Here is a 13402-nt window from a genome sequence, read left to right as displayed (position 1 = left end):
CCATCTTGCAATGGGTTAAATGATCAACTTAAATGGGATAGTTCAACCAAATATGTTGCAATCATGTATGATATGACCATTTGACTTTGTTCCATGGAACATACAAGGTGTGAGGCAGTATGTTAGTCTCAGTCGCCGTTCACTTTAGTTGCATCTTTTGTCAATTCCATTAAAGTGAATGCTGACTGAGGCTGTCTTTCTATCTAACATCTCCTGTCATGTTCCACAGAAGAAAGTCATTCAGGTTTGGAACAACATCAGGGTGAGTGACTGATGACAGAATTTAATTGTTGGGTGAATTTCACTTTAATGCCTGTGCAAGCAGATATGGCTTTGCCTGTAAACGATTAAGTGTTGTGAGGTCAGCTTGGCTACATATGCCTTACTGTTACAGTCATTCTTTCATCATTACTCAGCATTACTCTTGTGTTTTATCCAATTCCTCAAAATGTCTCATGATAATCCAGAAGCAATTAAATTTTTTATAATTTGACTGACATTAAATGTAGACTCACTATTTTTTTGCATTAAAGTACATAAAATGGTAATGTTTGAATCAAACCTCTTAAAGACACCATGAAATCAAAATTACTTCTTAATGAAGACAAAATTATCTTTTGCTTCTGGGAACACATACTGATGACACATCTCACACTAGATTTGCCTTCTAGGATGAGAATGTCGCTTCACCTAATACCACTTGCAACCAACTAACAAGTAGGATAATTGCTCTGATGTAACAAGTCTATTGGCTATTTTTTTTTTTAAAAGGGGATCTTTAATATGTCTAGCGCACAGAACAGAAAATTGTGCTCGTTAGGTATTTAAATGATTGTGCGTGAAAGCACAAACATCCATTATGTTGTTTCTTTCATTCAAACACAATACAATGAAACAGATAATATATGTCATATGATGTATTGCATTCAAGCCATGAAAAGAAGGATGACATTACATATCAACAGAGTCTCTAAGGAAATAACATGGCATGATGTATATTCAAGAAATAGATGAAGAGGACATTAGGTAGACTGACATTTTATCCCACTCCATTTTTTTAAAATAAACTTGAAACAAACACAAAGATTTTTTTATGTGCAGTTCAAGTGACGGGGACAGTATGTGTTTAAACGGAAGTAAAAAGTCCTTTCTTCCAGTGAACAAATGTATACTGTCGTATAAACGTTGTAAACAGTTTTCATATGTGCCTGCATGATTTTCACTCAAACAGGCATAACCAAGCAGCTATAATGGCAAATAATACAATTTAGACAGCGACTCCACTTGTGGCGTTTAGCACCAGAGCACTGTGGCAAGTGTGCTGCTTTTGTGATGGACATGAAAACAGAAATGTACTATTTACATGTCTAGCACAAAGATTAAAAGAAAGACATGAGACAATAGCTGGTATAGTACAGGACTTCCCCTCCTCGGAGAGCCAGAACTAAATGCAGTACAGATCCTCCCTGGATCTTGTAGTCGGCAGCTGTTTTTTCATCATTCCTGAAAAGCAGACAAATGCATACAGGAGGACAGGTAAGAACAGAATTATCCATATTATTATTATTATTTTATTCTTTGTATGAATATTAATGATACTACAGGAGAACTGTACATTTGTTTTCCACTATAAATGAGTCTTTGCTGTTGGGGTGGAATACCCTCTTTTTCTTCCACCCTCTCTTTGATTCTCTCCACCTTGATCGAAAAAGCAGAAAATAATGTCCAGTCCTCAAAGATACAAATATGTGAAATATTTTTAATTACAATTGTCATACCTTGTCAGTGGGCTCGATGTCAATTTCTATTTCTTTTCCTGTGAGTGTCTGGGGTGGGGGGGGTGAATAAACATTTGGGATTTCTCACACATCTATATTACTAAGCAACCAACACAAATGAGCTACATATATATATATATATATATCACACACACACACACACACACACAGTACTGTGCAAAAGTTTTAGGCACTTGTGAAAAAAGTGAGGATTTCTTAAAATTATGACCAATAGTTTTCATTAATCAATTAACGTCATACAAAGTCCAGTGAACAGAAAAGAGCTAAATCAATATTCGGTGTGACCACCTTTGCCTTCAAAACAGCACCAATTCTCCTACTTACACCTGGACACAGTTTTTCTTGGTTGTTGGCAAATAGGATATTCCAAGCTTCTTGGAGAATTCGCCACAGTTCTTTTATTTATTTAGGCTGTCTCAATTACTTCTGTCTCTTTGTGTAATCCTAGACTGACCCGATGTTCATTATGGGGTCTGTGGGGGCCATGAGATCTGTTGCAGGCCTCCGTGTTCTTCTATTCTAATCTTTTCTATTTGCAAAAGTAATGTTTGGGAGTATAAAATGTATATTTCCTATTGACACACTAAACATTAAGATAAATGTTTCTGTGAAACATTATGTAAGATTTTTGCACAGTACTGATATATATATATATATATATATATATATATATATATATACATATATATATATATATATATATATATATATATATACACACACAGATATATATATATGTGTATGTATGTATGTATTTATATATTCCTGGATATTCTGGACTTTTTGGCATTTTACCAGTTTGTGGCTGAGTATGGCACATAATTAGCCTTATAATTAATTCTTCAATAAATGTACATACATTTAAAAACAATAATATATATATATATATATATATATATATATATATATATATATATATATATATATATATATATATAAAAGTAAACCATATTTATACGACTGCTAGCTCAAAGCTGTATAAAATCACTTACCTTAACTTTAATCAACATACTGGGAGCTGTATTTCAACTCGTATAAATTAAACAAAATAAATAATTAGACAATATTTTAAACAATAGTGATTTGCGACTTCTGCTAGTTAACCGGCTAGCTTCTACAGAAAATATACGCCTCAACTTCCTGTGTATCCGAAAGAAATTCCGTGTGGTTTCGTTCTCGTCAACGATGGTTCTGCTTTTGGGTGTTTCGTGGAAACAAAATAAAATGGAAAAAAATACCAATAAAATTCTATCAAAACCACATACACACTTGCTTGCAGATCCGTGCAGAATTAATAAAGCAAATATAGATGACCATACATTCAAATGGAAAGAAATATTGCTTATTTTTCCCTTTTCTCCACTGCCAGGTGTTTCTTGTTGGATCACTGATTAGGGGACGTAACAAGACACAGCTTCATAGCAGAGCATTTGGTTTGCACCTTACGAGGTCTGCACTAGTAGTTAGCTGATCATGAATTTTCTGTGGCAATGTTGTTTTCTTTTTACATTTGCCAAAGCACTTGGGATCCCTGAAGATGGTAATGAGCTGTGTTTTTATTACTTAAACTTTAGAACAACAATTAGGTTAAAAATTCATTACTAGTTCTCTAATTAGGCCTATCTGGATTTTAAGATTCTTCAATTCTGAGCTACTAAACAAACAACCTTTTAACTCTTTTTCTTATATAGATATCAGTGTTGTGTGTAAGGAACATTCTGTTCAGGTTAAGTGGAAACTGAATAAATCCATGAGTGTGAACCCCACTCGGCTATTCCTAGGTAGCTGCTTTCCTTCACTGTTTTCAAATGTGACAGATGATGGAGCAGATGCAGAATTTTACTATCCAATTAGTGAGTGTGGGTTCAAACGAATGGTAAGTTTACTTCGTGATTGCAGTAATCACTGAATCTTGAATATGTGGAGATGAAAAGATATTTCTTTTTTCTCCCTCCCAATCAGGCAACATGGAAAAGCTTGATATACGAGAACAAGCTAACCTACAGGCCATTACCAAAGCCCTACCCTCCTTCTTTCACCTATCCATTTAGATGTGTGTATGACAGGTAACACACAGTCTTACAGGTCTTCTCCAGGACACTCCATTCCAAATCAGTCCCATTATCGTTCATGAAAAACAAACTCAATTCTGTCTTCAGGCCAAAGGGTTGGACCCCTTCCTTCCAGAGCCTTGCTTCTAATATTATACAAGGTCATGGTGAACTGGCCTTTCACATGGCAATTCTCAACCGTAAGTAGCCAACACATGAGTGGTTGAAATGTACCTATTGCTTCTCATTCTAACAATAACACAAGAATTTTCATAATTCTTCTAGATGATTTCAGTGGCCCTGCGCAGTCCAATGTCTTTCCTTTGGGTTCTTTTGTTCCTATTTGGGCCGGGGTGGACCAGCAAGCCCATCAGCCACTGGTCCTGCTTCTGGAAGAATGTGTAGCCTCCACGACATTGGAAATCTATCCAGACTCCCTTACATACCCGCTCATCACAAATAAAGGGTAAATTGTGATTGATCATTTTCATTGTCATCAAATGTTGAACCTTCATCTTCTTATAGGATTTAGTGGCCATTTTTTCCATCCATCATAGGTGTCTTATGGATGGTAAGAACAGTTTCTCCAGTTTTTTACCAAGGTACCAGTCCTCCTCAATCCTGCTTCACCTTCAAGCCTTCAGATTTGCTGTGGGACAAGAGGTGAGGGAATCACTCCATTTGTATATGGCCAATAATTATTGAATTTGAAGTGTTGATTCAACTATGCCATCTGTGCAGGTATACATCCATTGCAAATTAATTGTTTGGGACCCTGACAATCTTAATGAATTGAAGAAGGCCTGCAATTATAATAAAGCTACGGGAGAGTAAGTTTGTTCAATTTGATTAATCATTTGTACTACTTTTTAAATCACATTTTTATAGCACACTAATCTACCTTGACTTGTTTTATGGGGGAAAATCCTACAATGGTGCTTCATTACCAGGTGGGAGCTTTTAGATGACCCGTCGCAGAATGCGCTTTGTCAATGTTGTGATTCCACTTGTTCACGGCATTCAAAAAGGGGCACAGATTCCGGTAAATCAGGGCATATATTGTCCACCACACAAGTTTAATGTTAATCATTGCACATTTTCAACATGGGTTTAAATTCACATGCATTTCTGGACCACAGTACCTCAAGGGCTGGTTCTGAACTCCAGATTGGGACCTCTGATGATTACTGAAGATTGACCACGATGTTACCCCAACATGCCAGCCTTTAACTCTGAGCACAGGTTTGTAATCTTGTTCCCAAAATAATCCCATTATTATAATCCTATATTATTTTGAATATTTTGGGTTACATTTCAATGTATGTTGTAATGTTTTTGGGCTTTTACCTTGTTTGTAAACTGCAGAGTAGAGTGGGTTGTAGTGTGCTATATTTATTACGTTACATGTACTTGAGTAATTTTTGAAGGAAAATTTATTTTTAAGAGTAGGTTTAATAGTGGGTACTTTTTACTCTTACTCAAGTAAATGTCTAATGAAAAACTGTTACAATGGGTGACGTTCCTTTTGTTACATTACTGGTTTTAATTAAATAGGTTTTGATAAATGCATAATTTGAGAGATTTTTGAATGGGACTTTTACAAATGCAGAACTTTACAGCTGCGCTTTATCACTCGAGTCAAGTCCGCCACTGCAGCAGCAGCAAGCGCTCAAAACATACACTTTCTTTCGTCACACAATGCCTGTATTTTACACCAATACAAGCGGATATTTTAAGATTATAATTGCAGCTCCAACTCAAGAGAACTTGTTGCGGTTTTGCGATTGTGCTAACGTAAGCTTGTCTGTGTTGTGGTGATGGTCATTTTCAGGGTGATTCTGTAACTATGGGCTATTATGACCTCAGTTTCAAAGTGATATGAATATGTATAGTGCTGAAATATATCAGTGCCTACTGTATAAATACATGTAAACATCCACATTAAGTGTAATGCCTTTTTGCTCTGCCTATTGCGTGCATGTGTGATTTCTGCGCACTGCACTGCAACTTTGCATTTGACAGATGCGGCGCATTTTTCTCATGGACAACAGAGAACAAGCTCTGAACTTAAGCCTAACACGCGTCCAAATGCAGAGATAAGATGCATCTTAACCTTACTGTACTGAACTAATGATCTAAATTATTTCTACACTGAAAATACTGTAAGAATTCATGCAGGATTTGAAAAAGCTGTGAAATGGTGAAGGTAGCCATTAATAAAGCGTGATCTTGCTTGGTTTTATTCAGCATTATATATGATAGGGCCTGGGGAAAGTTGTTCACGTTTTTCACTGTAATAAATGATAGAAAATTTCCAAACTTCTCCTAATTGACAGATTTGTCCAAATCTGACAAGCGTCTTTAAAGTGATAGTTCAGCCAAGTATTAATGTTCTGCCATCATTTCCCCACCCTCATGTTGTTCCAAACCTGTGACTTTCTGTATTTTGTGGAACCCAAAAGATGTTGGACAATGTTAGTGACTGACAGTCTCAGTCACCATTCCCTTTTAAAATATGGAGGGAAAAAACATGCAGTGAATGTAAATGGTGACTGAGGATAACATTCTGTCTGACATCTCCTTAATTGTTGCATTGATGAAAGTCATACAGGTTTGGAACAACATGAGGGTGAATCATGAAATAATTTCCAATAATAGTTATTTGTATTAAATTAGTATTCTGTAATACATTAAATGTTATGGAATATTGGGGAGTAAACGTCCATTGTTACATATGACAGTAACTAGTTAATCGCTACTTGAGTGCTCTTTTAATTGGATACTTTTTTTACTCAATTATTAACACCATTACTTCTACTTGAGTAATTATTTTTTAATAAGTAATTGTACTTTTACTTGAGTACAGTTTTTGGCTACTCTACCCACCTCTGGTAAACTGAATGTTGGTTTGGTGATTAAGTTTATAATAGTTGACAGGTCTGTGGAAGTGGTGGTTACTGTACATTGTATTCTTTTGAGATGAATGGCCCGTGTGTACAGTGGAATAATATCTTTATTCTTATATCAGGTGCTGGATTCCTAATTGGAGGGAGTCATCAGGAGTCTGCTGCATCTTGTACACATCTTCATGTTTTTCATTAAAAGGCTGAAACATCTTTGAGTCTATTATTTGAAACTGTTCACTCCTGCACTGATCTTTTTGACCTTGAGTACCTTAGCACTGCACCCATTCTCCCTTATTTAACACACTTAGTTCAACTAGCTTCAGCTTCTTTGTAAGGCTCCAAGACCTCAACCGTGTGTCAGATAAGGGAGACAGCCAAAATGTGAGTGACTAGGATTGAGAACTGCCTTAAGGTGCAACAAATGTATTTATTTTTTTTACTAATTTTTTCAGTTGAAAATGATACGAATGACAATTTGAATAAAAAAAAATTTGATTACTTTTGGCTCCAGTAGGAGAGCAGGTTTATAACAAGCATTGAGAAGGGTTTTTGCTGTGAGTCATAGAATCCTACAGTTCTTTGAGGATTTTAGAAATCTGAAGATGGTTCTGTCCAAGTGTCAGATTTGTAAATGTGTGTATTCTTAGTTGTTAAATGGTGGGGGGTGGGGGGGATTTGCAATGTTTAAATGTATTGTTACTTTTACAATCTCCTGCAATGCTACCTGAGATTCCCACTTACTCTGTTCCATTTGTGTTCTTTAGAACACAAAAGGAGATGTTGAAAAGGCAGAACGTTAGCCCAGTCAGCATTTACTTTAATTGTTTGAAAAAAGGAAAAAACTATGAAAGTGAATGGTGACTGTGACTGACATTGTGGCTATCATCTGCTTTTGCATTCTATAAAAGAAAAAAAGTCAGCTTTGGAATGACTTGAGATGAGTAAATAAACTTTTCATTTTGGGGTGAACTTTCACCTTAGAGGAATATTCTGGGATACAAGTTAACCTCAATCGACAGCATTTGTGGCATAATATTAATTACCACAAAAATGTATTTTGATTTGTCCCTGCTTTTTTTTTTTTTTTTTTTTTTAAACAAAAAACAAAAATCTGAGTTACAGTAAGGCACTTAGACGAAGTTAATGTAGCCATTTTTGGAGGGTTTAAAGGCAGAATGTGAAGCTTATAATTTTATTACAAATATATATGTTAAAACTCGTATTATTTGAGTTGTAAAGTTGTTTACAGTCATTTTAGGGTTTGTTAACTTTACATTGTCATGGCAACAAAGTTGTAAAATTGGCTATAACTTTACACAGAAAAGGTTAGTAAGTGATTTGATCACACTAAAATCATGTTTACACGCATATTGTTTGTCTTGTGGCGATACTTTTGAAAAAGTGAGTATTTTAAAAAAATTGGCCCCATTCACTTCCATTGTAAGTGTCTCACTGTTATCCAAATTTTTGCTTTTTTAAAAGAAAAGGAGGAACAAGTCAAAATTCATTTTTGTGGTAATCAGTATTATGCCACAAATGCTTTCGATTTAGCTTAATTTGTATTGAACCTGGAATATTCCTTTTAAGTATGCGTGTGTTGGCTTTCATTTAGGTTGCAGAAACCCCTTCACTTGGTGTTCTATACTTCTTTGCATTTGGACAAATTCTTAGACAATTCAGATCAATGCAAACAGCATAACCCCACAAGGTTTCTTAGTCAAAACTCAGTGTTTTATTATTTACACTGTTTATAAGTTTTTCATTTGACTAAATTTGGAATCATTCCTTAATATGCAACTTTAATACAATGAGCAGTGAATGCCACACAAGATGTGATCAGAGCCTCACTGGGCTCAATGATCCCAATCGCTGCATCAGTTGACCAGCAGTTCCATCAGCCATTAGTGCTGCTGCTGGAAGAATGTGTGGCCTCCACAACACCAGAATTGGGTCCAGATTCTCGCGTTTACCCACTCCTCACCAATAAGGGGTATGTGTGGAGGCTAGGTGTGCTCTTTTTGGAATCTGATACATTAGCCCTCTCCCAGTCTTGCCTACATTTCTTCTGATTTATTATTATTATTTTATTTTTATTTTTTTTTAAGGTGTCTGGTAGATAGCAAAAAGACCAACTCGATGTTTCTGCCTAGAAGCCAATTGTCTGCGATCAGGCTATATCTTCAAGCCTTTAAGTTTGCCATTGGAGAGGATGTCGGTTCCCTTTTTTTTTTTTCTCCATGAATTTTTTTTTTACAAGAGAAACTGCCTTTTTTAAATGTTTTTGTTCCATCCTAAGGTCTACATTCACTGCAAAGTTGTGGCATGGGATCCAAGAGACCTGGATGGTGGCAAGAAAGCTTGTCAATATGACAAGGCCAACTCAAGGTATAATCACTGACATTTGTACATTTTCCTGCCCCTTGTAACCATTATTCCGGTTTCTTTTTGCAGATGGGTACTACTTGATGATCCTTCCCAGAGTTCTCTCTGCAGCTGCTGTGACACTAACTGTCAAGGAAGAAAGAAAAGAGGAATAACAGCTGGTGAGTTAAGTAGATGCTTCTCGTTTTGCTTGATGCGAAACATAGTTGATGGTAATGCTATCTTGGACAAAAGGAAGGCAAAATTAAAATCGTTTGCCGTTACATGGTAAACTCAGCAAAAAAAAAAAGAAACATCCTTTTTCAGGACATTGTATTTTTTAAAGATAATCTTGTCAAAATCCAAGTAACTTTACAGATCTTTATTGTAAAAGGTTTAAACAATGTTTTCCATGCTTGGTCAATGAACCATAAACAATTAATGAACATGCACCTGTGGAATGGTCGTTCAGACACTAACAGCTTACAGACGGTAGGCAATTAAGGTCACAGTTATAAAAACTTAGGACACTAAAGAGACCTTTCTACTGACTCTGTAAAACGCCAAAAGAAAGATCCCCTGCTCATCTGTGTGAACGTTCCTTAGGCATGCTGCATGGAGGCATGAGGACTGCAGATGTGGCCAGGGCAATAAATTGCAGTGTCCATACTGTGAGACGTCTAAGACAGTGCTACAGGGAGACAGGAAGTACAGCTGATCATCCTCACAGTGGCAGACCACGTGTAACAACACCTGCAGGACTGGTACATCTGAATATCACATGCGGGACAGGTACAGGATGGCAACAACAACTGCCCGAGTTGCACCAGGAATGCACAATCCCCAAGTGCTCAGACTGTCCGCAATAGGCTGAGAGAGGCTGGACTGAGGGCTTGTAGGCCTGTTGTAAGGCTGGTCCTTACCAGACATCACCAGCAACAATGTTGCCTATGGGCACAAACCCTCCATCGCTGGACCAGACAGGACTGGCAAAAAGTGCTCTTCACTGACTAGTCATGGTTTTGTCTCGCCAGGGGTTATGGTCGGACTCGCGTTTATTGTCGAAGGAATGAGCATTACACCGAGGCCTGTACTCTGGAGCGGGATCGATTTGGAGGTGGAGGGTCCGTCATAGTCTGGGCCGGTGCATCACAGCATCATCAGACTGAGCTTGTTGTTGTCATTGCAGGCAGTCTCAATGCTGCGTGTTACAGGGAAGACATCCTCCCTCATGTGGTACCCTTCCTGCAGGCTCATCCTGACCTGACCCTCCAGCATGACAATGCCACCAGCCATGGCCAGCGAAGATCCCAGATCTCAATCCCATTGAGCATGTCTGGGACCCGTTGGATTGGAGGGTGAGGGCTAGGGCCATTTCCCCCCAGAAATGACTGGAGACTTGCAAGTGCCTTGGTGGAAGAGTGGGGTAACATCTTACAGCAAGAACTGGCAAATATGGTGTAGTCCATGAGGAGATGCTCTGCAGTACTTAATGCAGCTGGTGGCCAAACCGGATACTGACGGTTACTTTTGATTTTGACCCCCCCGGGTCAGGGACACATTCCATTTCTGTTAGTCACATGTCTGTGAAACTTGTTCAGTTTATGTCTTTAGTTGTTGATTCTTTGTTCATACAAATATTTACACTTTTTATTTTTTTTTGCTGAGTTTATTTGGGTCCAGGTGAAGTTACGGTTTATTTTGTAAAATTCATTAATTATGCATTGACGTGTAAAATGACTCCTAATCTACAGATTCCTCAACGTTGACCTCTGTGCTTGGGCCACTGGTTATTATTGGACACTGAGGGCTGGATTATACCTTTTTATACAATGGATCAAGGTTTTATTTATTATTACTAAAACTTATTTTCCCCCTTCTGCAAGTAACTTCATGATTATGTCCAAAGATTGGTGCGTCCAAGACACCGAGTTGATTAGGTAGAACTCCACTGTAGGATCTCCAATGCCTGCTAAACAATTCTGTTTTATGGGATGAATAAACTATTATAAAGCGACTGTTGTTGTTTATTACATGCAGGGAATGTTGTGGTCACTTTAAGAAAAAATCTTCCACATTTTAATGTAAATTAATGCCTGATTGAGAACGTTATGACAACAGAAAATTGCTATTGGAAGTGTTTTTGTGGCCGTGAAAGTTAATTCAGGTGAAGAGGCTTTTTGTGAGATGCCTCAGAAATTTGCATAAAGGGGAAAATTGCACTTCAGCTACAGACTGTTGGACAAAAGTATAGGGAATTTTAATTTCCCAGTCTGCTGGCGTCCATTGTATTTATGTAGTTGTACAGAAAGCTTCTCTGGGGCTTAAGCACTCATTTTATTACAAACCTTAACTTTCCTTAGAACATCAGTGATTCGGTATTTAGCGATTCAGAGACGGGATTTTTTTTCTTTTTTTAAAAGAAAACTTTAACCAAAACATATTGCCCTTATGAGATTTACTGTGTGGATCTTAGAGTGGGACTATAACTAGAGACCATACCCACTTACAAGGGAAGAACAAATTATAAATGAATGTGCCATTGTGTACATGTTCATTAAAAAAAAACAAAATTAGCTGCTTTGTCATCTAGCCCACATACCTCTCATTTCATGCTAATACCAGGCTGGCCAGTTGAAATATGGTTCAGCTCCCTTTCAGTTAAATGTAAATGTATTGCATCCATTTTTTTCCTCTTCTGTCTGGGAGATGCAGGGTTGGGAGGGTTACTTTTGAAATGTATTCCACTACATATTACAGAATACATGCTGTAATTTGCAACATTCCGTTAGATTACTCAAGGTCAGTAACTTATTCTAAATACTTTGGATTACTTCAGCACTGGTAGATTATTTATTTTCCCCACTTGTTTTGACTATTAAAAACTGCCAGTACAGTAAGACACATGTGAATACATTCTCTGAAAAACCTAAATATCTTATGCAGTGTTGTTTCTAAAACAAGATATCAAATTGATCTTAAGGATTTTTAGATATTTTTACAGGAAAACAACACAAAAAATTATCAAGAATACGATTTTTGCCCTAATATCAAAGGTCTTACTAGGAAACAAAAATGATCCAACGTGATGTTTCTTGATAAAATATGATAGTGCCTAGTAACGTGCATGTAAAATGGCTAGAAATAGCATTTTATCTTAGCGTAAAGCTGACAATTTACACAAGGTTTATTTCTATTTCTTCTGCTCCAATCTACTCTGTCTGCTTGCATGAATGTAACTCAACTTGTTTCACCGCTGTTCAAATGCACTTTGAATCACATCATTTATATGGATAAATATTTTCCCTATAAAAGGACTAAATATTAAATGAAACAAATGACAATAAAATGCAAAGCAATCTCTACAGTAATCAAAAATTTTTTTGAATGTAACTGTATTCTAATTACCAATTATTTAAGTTGTAACTGTAGTGGAATAGTTACTTATATTTTGTATTTTAAATACGTATTCCCGTTACATGTATTCCGTTACTCTCCAACCCTGGGGAGATGGTATATGGGAGATGGTATATGGAACCTTGGGTCCCAGCACTTTTACTGTTCTTATTGTATTTTGGCCTGTGTGCCCTAGGCGAGATCCGATGTGGTGCCCCCTTAACTTCGCAATCTTACAAAGCTGGGGGAGGGGTGGCACAATTTGGGGCACCTTTCTCCCATCGCGAGCCAGGGGCGGGATGGCACAATACGGGGCACCATGCGATCTCTGTGCAGGGGCGTTCGATCAGGTACCCTGTCCTGCCGCTCTAGGCGCCTGCCTATGACAGGCTACTCGCTACTGTGTATGTATTTCTAATGTAGTGTATGTATTTGTTATTGAGACTTTCATCAATGAAAACGTTCTACCCCCTGTGGGATAGACGAAGTGTTTTGAACTAAAATGAATAATAATTAAAAAAATATAATTATTTGAAATGTGATTATTCCTCTCTTTCATTCTTGTTTGCAACCTCCATTTGCTTGTACTGTTATAATGACCCAGAGTAAGACGCAAACGTAAACAAAGACAAAATATGCCCTCCTCAACCTTTTAGTTAAACATTCATTAAACTTCCTGTCATCAACTCCTTTCGCAAGTTTCCGCTATGCATTGTTTGTGGCGCCATCTACTGGCGGCTGTATTCAGTGACACCTAAACTCGCGATCGAATCTGCTAGATGTTCGAAACTGTTTGGGTACGTCACCCTATCTTCGAAAAACATACCGTTTGTTAAATTAAATAATTTGTACTAAGAAAGACGATACATATATATTTTGTTTCACCACG

At 37.1% G+C, this 13402-nt stretch overlaps 3 protein-coding genes across 3 annotated transcripts; 2 read left to right on the top strand and 1 right to left on the bottom strand.

Annotated features, from left to right (window-relative positions):
• Positions 1 to 904: 904 nt before the first annotated feature.
• On the bottom strand, positions 905 to 2947 carry LOC127440662 (NEDD8-like). The gene is made up of 4 exons (XM_051697387.1): positions 2792 to 2947; positions 1779 to 1826; positions 1616 to 1698; positions 905 to 1503 (listed from the first exon to the last, which is right to left on the bottom strand). Exons 1-4 carry the CDS (start codon positions 2807 to 2809, stop codon positions 1380 to 1382), a joined length of 273 nt encoding a protein of 90 aa, XP_051553347.1. The 5' UTR covers positions 2810 to 2947; the 3' UTR covers positions 905 to 1379.
• A 173-nt stretch (positions 2948 to 3120) lies between these two features.
• On the top strand, positions 3121 to 7023 carry zp3f.2 (zona pellucida glycoprotein 3f, tandem duplicate 2). The gene is made up of 10 exons (XM_051697368.1): positions 3121 to 3339; positions 3491 to 3675; positions 3762 to 3865; positions 3959 to 4050; positions 4136 to 4316; positions 4408 to 4513; positions 4592 to 4680; positions 4801 to 4892; positions 4990 to 5092; positions 6879 to 7023. The coding sequence occupies exons 1-9, from the start codon at positions 3273 to 3275 to the stop codon at positions 5046 to 5048; spliced, it is 975 nt and encodes a 324-aa protein (XP_051553328.1). The 5' UTR covers positions 3121 to 3272; the 3' UTR covers positions 5049 to 5092; positions 6879 to 7023.
• Positions 7024 to 7358: 335 nt separating this feature from the next.
• On the top strand, positions 7359 to 9409 carry LOC127441203 (zona pellucida sperm-binding protein 3-like). The gene is made up of 5 exons (XM_051698385.1): positions 7359 to 7374; positions 8572 to 8746; positions 8862 to 8967; positions 9053 to 9141; positions 9208 to 9409. Exons 1-5 carry the CDS (start codon positions 7359 to 7361, stop codon positions 9407 to 9409), a joined length of 588 nt encoding a protein of 195 aa, XP_051554345.1.
• The last annotated feature ends 3993 nt before the right edge of the window (positions 9410 to 13402 follow it).

Source organism: Myxocyprinus asiaticus, chromosome 5, assembly GCF_019703515.2.
Source record: "Myxocyprinus asiaticus isolate MX2 ecotype Aquarium Trade chromosome 5, UBuf_Myxa_2, whole genome shotgun sequence".
Lineage (NCBI taxonomy): Eukaryota > Metazoa > Chordata > Actinopteri > Cypriniformes > Catostomidae > Myxocyprinus > Myxocyprinus asiaticus.
This window is presented reverse-complemented; position numbering and strand designations above follow the sequence as displayed.